General features: G+C 44.1%; 2 protein-coding genes across 6 annotated transcripts in view; one reads left to right on the top strand and one right to left on the bottom strand.

Moving 5' to 3' along the window:
* Window positions 1-775: 775 nt before the first annotated feature.
* The window catches only part of LOC130296811 (zinc finger protein OZF-like), a 60,215-nt gene continuing 47,434 nt past the window's right edge, over window positions 776-13,556 (bottom strand). For 4 of the 5 annotated variants that reach the window (XM_056548790.1, XM_056548801.1, XM_056548817.1 and 1 more), the window contains one exon: window positions 776-1,943. In XM_056548790.1, the coding sequence (XP_056404765.1) occupies window positions 817-1,943 (1,127 nt within the window). In that variant the 3' untranslated portion in view covers window positions 776-816. The remainder of the gene's footprint in view (window positions 1,944-13,556) is intronic. The other variant, XM_056548825.1, reaches the window with a different exon arrangement.
* Window positions 1,982-5,660, top strand: LOC130297356 (transcription elongation factor 1 homolog). The gene has a single exon (XM_056549748.1). The coding sequence runs from the start codon at window positions 2,725-2,727 to the stop codon at window positions 2,974-2,976; it is 252 nt and encodes an 83-aa protein (XP_056405723.1). The 5' UTR covers window positions 1,982-2,724; the 3' UTR covers window positions 2,977-5,660.

Here is a 13,556-nt window from a genome sequence, read left to right as displayed (position 1 = left end):
CCGGCCGCACATGTTGGCCGTGAGCGCATGATCCCATTACCTGCTGCTGCCGGCGGGGCTGAGATTCGCATTGTGGGACGAACCCACATGCGAATCCCAGCCTGTCACTCACCTTGTTCTTCTCCTGCCCCTCTGCTCTGGTGCGCATGTCCCCATCCCCTAGGGCACACGCGTGCCGATGCTTTAAGATTTAAAGGGCCAGTGTGCCCATTAGTGAAGTAACACCTGTGGCTCACTGATAAATTCCTCCACCTCCCACACTTCCCTGCCAGATCTTTGTTGCCCTAGAGCATTAGAGAAAGCATTCCTTTGTATTGCCTTGCCGTGTATCATACCCTTGCTCCGTGACCCGAGCTTGCTTCCTTTGCCACCTGCCTACTGACCATTTGCTACGTTCCTGACTATGCTACTGTGCCGCATGCCCTGACCTCCTGCTATCCAGACCACGAGTTGCCTTATCCCACCTGTGCCGCGAATCTCCTCAGCCGCCTGTGTGGTCGAGCCCCCCAGGGGTAGCGACCTGGGTGCCGCCTGCCGTAGCAAGCCCTTCCCGCTTTGCGGTGGGCTCTGGTGAAAACCAGCGGCACCTTAGACTCCGCTCCCTGGTACAGTCCGAGTCATCTACCACACAGGTCCAGCGGATCCACTATCATCAGTGTTCCAGTCTACTGAAACGTGTTACACCCCTCAGCAATTAACAGCCAGGAGCCTCCAAGTATGGAAAGGGGTCAATGTTGAGCCCACCCCATACAACCGTCATACTTACAGGACATAATAAAACAGATTACGTTTATTTGTGAATTCTTTAATGTGTAATTAGACATTACTTTGTCCTAAAAGGACAGATTGTACAAGAAAATAGCTTTTTGTGTGAGTTTTTTGATGTTTAACAAGATATGGTTTCTGAGTAAAACATTTCCCACATTCTGAACATGAAAATGGCTTCTCTCCTGTGTGAGTTCTTTGATGTTCAACAAGATTTGATTTATGATTAAAACATTTCCCACATGCAGGACATGAAAAAGGCTTCTCCCCTGTGTGAGTTCGTTGATGTTTAACAAAATTAGATTTTTGAATAAAACATTTCCCACATTCTGAGCAGGAAAATGGCTTCTCTCCTGTGTGAATTTTTTGATGTTTAACAAGATTAGATTTTTGAATAAAACATTTCCCACATTCTGGACAGGAAAATGGTTTCTCCCCTGTGTGAATTCTTTGATGTTTAACAAGAATTGATTTCTGAGCAAAACATTTCCCACATTCTGGACATGAAAATGGCTTCTCCCCTGTGTGAGTGTTTTGATGTTCAAAAAGATATGATTTTCGAGAAAAACATTTCCCACATTCTGGGCATGAAAATGGCTTTACCCCTGTATGAATTCTTTGATGTTTAACAAGATGTGATTTTTGCTTAAAACATTTTCCACATTCTGAGCATAAAAATGGCTTCTCTACTGTGTGAGTTCTTTGATGTTCAAATAGTCTTGATTTATAATAAAAACATTTTCCACATTCTGGACATGAAAATGGTTTCTCCCCTGTGTGAGTGTTTTGATGTTCAAGAAGATGTGATTTTCGAGAAAAACATTTCCCACATTCTGGGCATAAAAATGGCTTTACCCCTGTGTGAATTATTTCATGTGTAACAAGATGGGATTTTTGCGTAAAACATTTTCCACATTCTGAGCATAAAAATGGCTTCTCTACGGTCTTAGCTTTTTGATATCCAACAACCCTTCTGTAGCTTTTATTCTGTTTACCAGTCTGTGATGGATCAGAAGACATGAAGGCTATAACAGGATCAGTTGACAGATCTTGGCTGTGAAGGGCTGAGGGTGTATCTGGGATAATGGAATGTTCTTCATATGTATCTTGTGTGATATCATCATCTGCTTTATAATATGAAGATATAAGATTCTCCTCTGATCTCCTGGTACAGTCATCTGCCAAGAATAAGAATCCTTTTTATTATTTTTTTTTCTTAGAAATATAACCTTAAGAATTTTGCATATATAGTTAGTCTTTTATGTGCATCTTTATAAGGCACTATCAGAATTAGGACCTTTCTACAGGGAATCTGTCGGGTATATTTGATGCTCAGATCTGCAGACACAGTTGGATAGATGTTTGGTTATAAAAATAAATTATACCTATCCTGGAACTGATGGTGATTACCAAACTTCTTCCTTTATTAATACATTTAATTTTTTACAATACAAACATTTTTAAAATATAATTCTTTCTTATTTCCCATCCCAACCACCTCTCCCCCCTACAAAAAAAAAAAAAAAAAGAGAAAACAAAATGAAAACCAACCCTCGATGCAAGGGATCTCTTTCACCAGCCACTCCTTGGCTATCCACAATCTGGCATAGAAGAAGGACCCGATCATTGTATGTTTCATTTGTTTTAATACCATTATTACATCATCATCTCCCCATATTGCTAGTTGAGGGGAAAAAGCCATCTTCTTTGCGACCATTTGTTGAACTCTCTGAAAAATTTCTTCCCAAAAAAGTTGAAAGTTGTACTACCTGTTGGGCTATATCGGCACCGATAAAATCAGAAGTTGTAATATGAAAGATATACTGTATAAAAAATGCAACATGGCAGGAAAAAGCGTAGGCAAGCATCGGACGGGGGAAGGAATTTCCTGTTAAACTCATTGCTCTGCGTGAGATGAGGAAACACGAAGTATCCAGCCAGAAAGAGGAGCTGTAGAAAATGGAACACAGAAAGTCAAAGAGAAAGCCTCCACCTAAGAAGACGATGACGGGAAATCTAGAAACCCAGTTCACCTGTCCATTCTGTAACCACGAGAAATCCTGCAATGTAAAGATGGACAGAGCCCAGAACAAGGGGATCATCTCCTGCACCATGTGTCTTGAGGAGTTCCAGACCCCCATAACATATCTGTCAGAACCAGTGGATGTTTATAGTGACTGGATCGGCGCTTGTGAAGCTGTCAACCAGTAGTGTCGAGCCAGGAGGGCCATCTTACCAATCTGTACCAGATGCCCTCTGTTGTATTGACCTGTATTTCTCACCTGACTTCCTGAGGACATGTTCAGATGGCCCCCTGGTGGCATCAGGATTGGGACCTCGAGGCATTGCCTATGAAATAAGGACACAACCTTGGCTGCTAACAGCTGATCCATAAAGACCATATTAGACCAGGGGATTTAAAGGGTGCTTTAGGTTTAATTCCTTAATTTTTTTCCCCTTAGTGATTATTGTTCTGTTATTTATCTACTTACCTCTTCAATCACAACCAGAGCTATACTCTATAGAAAATGCTAGCAATGTTGGCACCACATTAAATGGGCACTGTCAGATACAAAAACTTTTGATTTGTTGTAAAGCACGTATAACCAATAGGTTTTGCAATTGCTTTCATTAGAAAATTTTCAGCATTTCATACTGAAAAAGCCAGTCAAATAACTACCTCCCCTGCCTGCTTGAACCCATACTAGTCCTGCTGTGTCCATGCATCATCACCTACGTCATGGACACACTTCCTTGATTGACAGCTGTGAGCGCAGGGCTCCCAGCTGGAGGAAAAATCCTTCCACTGTCAGCTTGTGTACCACTACTGTCAGTGAGGACAAGCTGGGAGTTGTACTTTTGCTAATGCTAGGGGAGATATGAGCAGACAGCATACTGAGGGAGACTCCTAGGACTGTATCAACCTTTTCCAGCCCAATTGAGCACCTGAAAGCTGAACTAATTTATGCAGGCTAAAGTTAACAACCACCGAGCCATGAGGTCCATAACTAATCAAATTTCTGTAACTTCATTCATCTCTAGTCGTAGCATTCACACCGCGCCTCCCTTGGCATAAACCAGAGCATATTGCATTATAGGACCTATTTCTGTGTCCGGCGTTTTCCAGGCAGTGTGTCTCCGGCTTTGCAGGGCTGCAGCTCCTGACATGTCTAGTCAGCCTTAGGCTGTCCGGGCATTCTGGAAGTTGTGGTTTTACAACAGCTGGAGGCGCCCTGGTTGGAAACGCTGTCTAAGGTAATCAAAATATGACGTTCTAGGATGGAGGCTTTGTTCACACTGCAGATTCAATCACTTGATTTAATGAGGGAAAATGGTTAAGTTGCGGACACTATGACAGAACCTGATGGTCCATTGAGCTGCTTTGTGGTTACAGTTTGAATTCTGTTTTTCTGCTTCCATGACGGACCAGAAAATTTGAAATTAGAGTGCGGGTGTGTATACAGCCTAAGGCTGTGTTCATATGGCGGAAAAAAAAAATCTGCTGCCAAATTCCGTTGCAGCAGAGTCCTGTTGTTTTCAATGGCATTTTGCTGGACCGTGTGCACGGCAGAAACATCTGACGCGGAACAACAATTCTGCGTAGTCTGCTCGGAGGTGCAGTGCGGTTTATGGAGATGGCACATTTCTGAGTGGCCTAGTGCCGGTAAGGTGGAGTTTGCTGGGAGTCCATAGTAAAGCACGAGTGCATGTGTGGTTTGCTGCAGGCTCTGCGGTTAGCATGGGGCTAGTGTGCGCGGCGTTGTCGGCGGTCCTTGGTTGGCTGCAGACTTTGCTGGCGTGATAGCATACACTAGCAGTAATACATTTTACTGCGAGTCTCCAGCTTACATGTCACTGTGAGTCGACTTCTCCCGCTACGTTCATTACGCTGGCAGGGTCCGTGCTGAACTGCGCGTCCGCTGGTGGTTTGCTCTGGACTGCTGAGTACGCTGACAAACTACTCTCATTACACAGCGTGCACTGGCCGTGCACTGACTGCTGTGTCCATAGGGAACTCCCAGTGGGCTGTCTGCAGAATGTCTGTTCACTGTGTGAACATAGCCTGACTGTGTTCCCGAACCTGTGACTTTCCAGCTGTTGCAAAACTACAACTCTCATCAAGACTTCATCAACTCTACACTACAACTCTCATCAAGCCCTTCTGCTCCATGGGAAGTTTCTGTGCTCCCAGAGCTGTAGTTTTGCAACAAAATATTGGTGATCACCATTAGACTAGCACAACCTAGACTAGACCTTCCTTGACCCTTGGTAGGGTAAACTCTGACCTGGCTCCTTTAACCGGTTTAAGGATCATGTGAGATGTCATGTGATGTGTAGTAACTTCTACCACAAAATGCTCATACAATAATGTACAAAACAATGTGCGTGATATTGATGGTAGGTTAGTAATGTAAGAGGGGACGACCATTGAATTGGGCTTTGCCCCTCCCCACTTCTTATGAAGGAGCAAACACAGGATCTGGATACCCAAAGAGGCATAAGACAAGGCCTGGCTTTACTGTATACCTTTTTCTATTGTATATATACCTTATCAATCCTGAGCTAAAGTGTTTAAGTGTATATCCAGCGTTTGTTCTGCAAAAATCAGTGTGGACGAACACAGCTCATGCTGGATGGTACAGATGGTGAGATAATGTGCGTCGGCTGTCAGGTTCTGTGCACGTGCCCTTTTCTGATGAGCGGGGCTATGGTTGCCTATGCCCCGTGAGCTGCATCTCTCTGCAGAACAGGTGGGAGGCCAATGCTAGACTTGCACTTTACATGTTTCTGGACTAGAAATTGACTTATTAAAATTTTATTTTGTAGATAATTCATGTGATGTATGTAAGCACAGAACTGTGATCTGTTATCATTTTGATATTAGTGATTTTTTTTATAAAACAATTATGAAGTGTGGGGAAAAAAAAGATACAACATGGCAAAGAGTCCATCTTGACTCAAAATGATTCTATTTAATGAAATTTTACCAAGTCATGACGTTTGAGAAAAACACTTTGAGAGAATGGAATGTTTCAAGGAAACAAAGTGGATTGACAAGACAATACCCATGATGTTTGCACATCATCAAACAAAAGTCTTTGAGAGTGAAATTCATTGTCTCAAATGGGGGGGGGGGGTCTGCTCTGTACACCTGGATACCGGTGTGTGTGTTTAACAGTGGGTTGTAATTGCATTCTATTTATGTATATCTCTGGCCATCTATTTGAGATGCCTGAGAAGTATCAATGGCATTGTCTTGTCTTGGATGATGTGTATACAGGTGATAAAAGGTACAATAATCCTTTCTGTAACGGAGCGGTCATAGCGGGTCGGGCCCGGCCGGGACGCGTGGCTTATAGTGCGCGGTGCTGTGCGCTATTAACCCTTTTGACACGGCGTCTAAAGTGAAACTAAACTGCTGCCGGTTAGCTCAGGGGGCTGTTCGGGATCACGGTGGCAAATTCTCTGTGATGTCATGTAACTAGACTCTCATCTACATAGTTAACACCCACCAGTCATCATTGGACGACATTTTATTTGTTTGGGTGGACCCTTAAGATAGGAAACAAGCTAAAAGCAGGTGTAAGGAAGAAAGAAAGGAGGCACTGCAAAATCTCATAAAAGAGGATCACAGATCCACATCACTGAAGTTCCTAGAGGCTACTTGAAGGGGCGGAGCCATGAAGAGCCAGGGGGATAGCTTTGTCCCATAATAGTCATTTTCTTCTCTGATAACCGGTTATGACTACATGCGTTTTCTCAGGCAGCCATCTTTCCTTTATCCAGAACTACAACTATGCATACTCTCGGTAAGATACACAGGTTTCTTATTTGATTAAGTTACCTCCCTTTTAATGTGGATGGAATTATATCATGTAGATGAGCAGACCTGGCTTGATATTTATTCTCCATATTGTGATGGTAATAGTAGTTCATAAGCCACACCCCCTTCTACTGCAGATGAACGGGGCACGTCTTATCGGGATCATTGCATTCAAATATTGGATCTTTCTCTGCTCGACCCCATGATATAATTATTCACACGAGGAAACAATTTAAGTCTTCCTAATTAGTAGTATACTATAAATTATATATTTAGTACCATATTCTACCAGAGATAGTTGTGGTTAGAACTGTGTGGGGTTTACTTCCATTTTATACATGTAAAATGGCCATACAATGTCATGTAATCTGATGATCTCTATGCAAAGTAATATACTGATATCTGAACTAAACTACTTCTGTGATTAAGTTTAATATTAAATAACATTACTACTTTATCATTGATTTATATCTGACCTTATGTCATTGATTTCTTTATAAAATTTAATTTATATCATGATCTGTTTATATTACCTCTTTTATGTTAATTAATTGTAACCGATAAACCTGAAAATCACTTTTATAATAACTGCGTTATTTTATTATATTGCAAAAGTTACTGCTATCACTACTTCATAGAACTCATATCTGGGAAAATAGTCGGGCCCAGATATGGTGAATTGCCTAGTTTGTATATTTTTGGCAATTCATAACGGTCGTAATATTTTTTATATTTTTGTTGACCATAATCGATAAATTAGTTATTACCCGACATAGCGCATTCCCACCATACGTGATAAGGTCGCCCCCTCCGCACACCGAAGGTAAATGGAATCTGAGCGTTTTTTTTTTATTTTTTATCTTAGAACTATTATAGATTCTATGGATGATACAAAACTGAGTATAATGATAATTATTATAAGAGCTGAACTTTAGATTCCGATAGATACGAGACCAAGCAGAATATCTCGTTCCCATCCAATTATACTTTTAAATTTAAGATTCTCCCCGATACATTGAATAAGAGACTTAGAAATAAGAGATATTGGGGGAGATTTATCAAAACCCGTGTAGAGGAGAAGGTGTCCAGTTGCCCATTGCAACCAATAAGATTTCTTCTTAAATTTTTAACAAGGCCGTTGCTAAATGAAAGATGTGATCTGATTTGTTTCTATGGGCAACTTTTGATAAATTTCCCCCATTATCTTTACTCCTCGCACCTGGGGCAGGTCCATACCTGGACCATTCTGTCCCGTTTCACCTTTACAGGGGGACAAGACAGGGGTGCCCCATATTCCCTATGATTTCACCTGACCCTAGCTCGCAACTTATTATTTCAGGGGATTGTGATACAGTAACAAGTGGTCAAACCGGCCCTTTTCGCTGTTGACATTCAGATTTTTATGGAAGACCTTGGCTTACATTGTGCTTCATTGATGTTCACCCTTGCACATTTTGGATCCTTTTCGGGATACAAAAATCAACTAAAAAGTAAGGTTCTACCCCTAGTTCTGACAATGCCTTCTTCTTTCTGGAGCTCTATAAGTATACCAAGCAATATAATTAAACCACATATCACTTATCTAGGAATAAAGATTGGGAAATTGCCCTCCTCCTTATACATTCCGAATTACCCACCTTTAGTTAAACGTATTGTGGATGAATTGCAACATTGGTTCCACTTATCTCACTATTTTTTGGGGAAATGTCACCCAATTAAGATGATAAGCTTCCCAAGACTCCTCTACCAACTCCAGACTCTACCCCCTTCTCATTAAACACAAAGACATAGTGGCCCTGAATTGTTTTCTCATGCTTTATATAGGCCGGGAAACGTCCACAGATAGCATTACAGAAATTGATGCTTTGCAGAGCTGATGGCGGTGTGGGCTTCCCTAATATCCGTGGCTATAATTGGCTCCACAGCTCCAGCTTCCGCTCTATCTTCTCCCTGGAGACATAGCTGGTCTTCCCCTGGAAGCTATTGTCCTGTCTTCGTGCTCTCAGCCTGTGCCCCCCCCATATAAAATGTTCCCTAGTTCCCTATTTCGTCTTGGAAAGCGATCCGAAGGGCTTTTGGGCTTGCCTTTCTGCTGTCCGGGCATCTTGATCTTAGGGTCATCCAGAATACCCTCAGGGCCACGAAAACAGGTTGTTTGATCTCTGGTGCCTCAAGGGGATTAATGTAGCCAAACAATTTATGCAAGTGGAAGACAAGAGGTGGTCTACAATGCAAGAAGTGCTGTCTGCCTTCTCTCTACCGACCTCTCACTTCTTCCAAGGGTTCCTGCTCCTCTCCTTCTGCAGGTCCCTTGGAGACCATTTGTCGAAGGTGTCTGCCTCCTCTTTTGAGGATAGAGCGGGCCAGCAAATGTTTCTAAACATGAAATCTTCACTAAATGGGGGTCCCTTTTGCAAGACTCTGACTTACATGACAAGATTCTGTCTGGATGGGAGTTCTAGGAAAGAGGGAAAAAAAGGGAATTCCCCAAACAACTTGACTCCATGATCACATCAGAAGCCGGCTGCCGACTCCTGCAGGTGCTCAAAGTGAGGGTTCCCCCACAGAGGTGCTCGAGGAGACATTACTGGCAACAGAAAGCGTCTGGAGACCACCGACCACATCTCGGCCACAGTTCTAATAGGGGTCAACAACCTTGAAATAGAAGTGTATCTATACAGGTTATTAGTCAATGTTTCATACAAACCCATGGAGAGCACCCGCTAAAGCAATAGATGCATTTACCAGATCCAGGTCGATCCATCAGGCAGCACACACCAATTAAGAAGCTAAAAAGTAATTATGCATGTTAGGAGCCGTTAAGCAACCCCATTGCCTGGAACTTCGCCTGACCCAATCGCGGCAGTTTGTCTTTCCAATAGAAGGATCTCAAAGCGCCACTCAGCTTTACAAAATACCTCTTAGGGAGAATCACAGGAGAAATATGGAAAAAATATAAAAACTTAGGTAAATCTATCATTTTAAAGATATTAATCCTACCAGCTAGGGAAAGGTGCAAAGAGGACCAGCCTTGCAATTTGACCGTCACAGACGACATAACTGGATCCAAATTCAGCTGTACATAATCCCTCACACAAGCAGAAACCTTCACTCCCAAATATCTAAATTGAGTAACTGTTTGCAACCCCTGAGGCCCTGCAACCAAATGAGCTAAATAAACCAGTGTGTCATCTGCATACATGGATACTTTGTCCTCCAAGGAACCTCTACGTACCCCATGAATATGCTTGGATGGCCGCCGCCAGGGGTTCAACTGCCAGGGCAAACAACAAGGGAGACAGGGGACAGCCCTGTCTCGTACCCCTACCCAGCGGAAAGGACTCAGAGACCTCCAGATTTGTTCGTACTCTGGCCCTAGGGCTATCATATAGCAACCGCACCCACGCCCAGAACTGTGGACCAAACCCAAGGACCCCCAGGACATCCCGAAGATATATCCATTCCACAGAATCAAAAGCTTTATATACATCCAGGCAAACTACATATCCCCCAGAGGCATCCCCCTCCGCTGCAGCTTTGTTAAGATGTAACCGCTGGACATTAATGTCCATAGCTCTCAATGACATAAAGCCTGTCTGGTCAGGATAAATGACAGCGCTTATGACCTTTCGTAATCGATTAGCTAATATTTTTTCCAGAAGTTTGATATCTACATTAAGGAGGAAAATAGGTCTGCATGAATCCGGTAAAATCAGATCCTTTCCTGGCTAGGCAAGAACCACAATAAGGGCCTCCCTCATGGAATCAGGGAGCCTCCCAGTCTACAAGGCCACACTGAAAAGATTCTTCAAAACAGGGCCGCTCCTCATTCGCCCTGTACCAGTCCCCAATCATTCCATCTAATCCCGGGGTCTTTCCCATTTGTAAGGAAGGAATAGCCAGAGAGACCTCTTCATCAGAAAAAGGGGCATCCAAATCGCCTGCCTGAGCCGAAGTCAAGGCAAACCCCTCAAAAATGACACTAAGCCGTCCGGAACAGCTGGCAATTGAGAGGTATAGAGACTACTATAAAAGTCCCTAAACACATTATTAACAGTGATAGGGTCTCTAGTTTCCCAGTAGCCCCCATAATACAGGATATAGAGATCACAGGCCTACTCTCTCTAGCTAAATACGCCAGTAGCCTACCATTTTTGTCCCCAAATTCGAATAATGCCGCCTCCCTGTCCATCATCCTCTTTTGAATCTTTTCCTACTAAAAGGATCAAGAGAGCTCTTTGGGCATTCAACCATTTATGTTCAGCATCAGGGGAAGGGTCCTTCACCACCTTTGCTTCCAAAACCCCAATCTCAACCTGCAACGCCTTCACCCAAACAAATAAACCGACCTGAACATTCGCCTTGTACCCATCCCATTGCACTAACTTGTCAGGGTGGGACCTATTGTGTTCCCAGAAACAATTGTGGGCTTCAAGAAAGGATGCCATCACCACCTCCTCCTGCAGCCAGCCAGGATACATCCGCCAGACTTTGGAGGAGTGGCGAGGACCTAAACCAAAGGACAGTATAAGAGCTGAGTGGTCAGAGATCCCCCTAGCGGAGTACACAATATCTCTTAGCAGAGGTAGAAGATCAGATGAGGCGTATGCCAAATCAATCCTGGAGAATGATTTATGTACCACTGAATAGTAGGAGAATAATGGGTCAGACCCATGTTTCCAGCGCCAAACCTCAGTAGGGGACAGCGTTGCACTCCTGGTATTGAGTCCAAGAGAACCAGAATCCACTGCACTGGTACGATCGACACTCGGATCTGGGACCGCATTAAAGTCACCTATAAAAGGGGAACAGGCTGAGAGGGAAAGGTCATTAATTTGGATGTAACACAGTCACATCAACATGAAACGGAGAGGGGACATACACAAACACCAAAAGAAAACTGAAGGCATGTAATGAACACAGAACAATCACAAACCTTCCAAAATGGTAGCAAGCCACTTGATCAATGACCAGGGGGAGGCAGAGGAAGAATAAGTAGAATGGTAGCTCCTTGCTATCCATGCCCTTTTAAGGGCAAGAATTTTCTGACCAGTTAGATAAGTTTCTTGTAAGCAAATCAGGTGTGGGGGCTTTAAAAAAAAAAAAAATCCAGACATAAAGCCCTTTTAAACTTGCAGTTAAGGCCTCTAACATTCCAACTCACAATCTTAAGTGACCCCATTATCAATACCTGGAAAACTGTCAGCAGTAGAAGCATGACATTGCAGAGAACCCCCTCCTCCCAAGAAAAATTACGGAGTAGAAGTAACCAGATGTGCCCTCTCAATTGTAAAGTAAGGTGAGAAGGTATCAGGAGGTAATATTTCCTTAAGCCAAGTTTCCAGAAAGGCCCCAGGATCCAAGCCTTCCGCCTTCTCAGGAAGGCCCACCAGGCGGATGTTGTTTCGCCTAAGTCTATTCTCAAGATCATCAGCTCTATCCAGTACAGTCTTAATTTATCCACTTTGGAAACCATCATGGTTTGGCAAGATGTAAAGGCTGCCAGTAGCTGCATTAACTTCTGATCCACAGAGTCAGCAGGACAAGAAGAATGATGGGGTGAACAACATCTCTCAGAGCAAGGAGAGCCAGAAACCATGGGAGGAGAAGGTGCAGGAGATAATCCATCCACAATCTCTGGGGGCCTTGTAAACTGGCTGAGAGCTTTAGCGGCATGTGCCGAAACTTTAGAGACCAGCAGGGTAGGAGCAGAAGAGTCACATCTAGCATGGTCACTGGCAGGTGGAGGACCCTCATTAGAGGATACCTCATTTTCCGTAGATTGTGTAGTGGCCTCAGCCGCATGCTTAGACTTCTTATTGCAGCCTCTCCGATCACCCATATTCATCAACAGTGTAAGCACCATAAATTCCAGCAAGCCAATACCTCAAACTTAGCAGGGTTGAACTCAGGGTCCCACACGGCACAGACAGACCCTCACTATAGAAGAAGCCTGGCAGAAAGAGTGTCAGAGGGCCCAGAAGAAGCCAGAAGAGTGTAGCAGCACACAGTCCAATACAGCCAGAGTCCAGCAGCAGCACTTAATCACTCAAAGCAGAGTGGGGGGGAGGACACAATGCCCTGCAGTATAGGACCAAGGATAGGGACACAGGCCTCACAATCTGAACACCAGGAGATGGAGGGGACCACACCACCACACAGTCTCCAGGGCTAGAGGTCCTCAGCAGGGAAGTGAAAAGGCAGCTCTGAAGGGCTCAGCAGGAACAGCAGGGGTTAACGCTGAATCTCCAGCAGCAGCCGTACACTGCCAAAGGGCCGACACTTCCCGGGCGCGGGAGTAACCAAGGCAACGAAGGCCCCACAATGCCGGACAGTCTTTTTGTTGTTTCCAATATAGATGGCCTCCACTGATGCCCCGCCCCCCCCCCCCCCCCCACCCCCCATTCACGAACGTTCAAGCTGCCTCCACAGATGTCCCCAGGAGCTCTCCTTTGCCTGGCCAGCAGCTCCATGGAGGCCTCGTCCCCCGGCAGGGCCATCACAGCTCCGGTCCTGTTGCTCCATACTCAGCCTGCACCTGCGCCCAGCAAAGGCACCGGAGGCACCAGCAGAGTCTTCGCCCCCGCTCCGGACCAGAAAAGCAAGTTGAGGCCCAATCAGGATAGAGTAGTCAGGGTAATTAGAGCTGGGCTAGCGGGAGCACAGCAATGTGTGACCCAGGCCACGCCCCCTCACATCCATATTATAAATGCATATTATGTGCTATCACCTACAACCGGGTCACATGTTCATCTATATTTAATGTGCATTTTGGCTGAATAGCAGAAAAATACATAAGAGAAAAATAACCAAATATTCATTTGAAAATATTTTTAATAGTTTACAGCATACAATGCATTTGGAAAGTCTTCAGACCCTTTCACTTTTCAAATTTTTCTCTGTTGTTTCTTGTGCTAAAACAAAGAGAAATTCTCTGCAGATCCTCTCAGCTCTGTCGGGTTGGATG

This window comes from Hyla sarda, chromosome 1 (assembly GCF_029499605.1).
Source record: "Hyla sarda isolate aHylSar1 chromosome 1, aHylSar1.hap1, whole genome shotgun sequence".
Lineage (NCBI taxonomy): Eukaryota > Metazoa > Chordata > Amphibia > Anura > Hylidae > Hyla > Hyla sarda.
This window is presented reverse-complemented; position numbering and strand designations above follow the sequence as displayed.

Excerpts from the sequence above, each read along its gene's own strand:
- LOC130297356 (XM_056549748.1), top strand. The coding sequence starts at position 2,725 with ATGGAACACAGAAAGTCAAAGAGAAAGCCTCCACCTAAGAAGACGATG.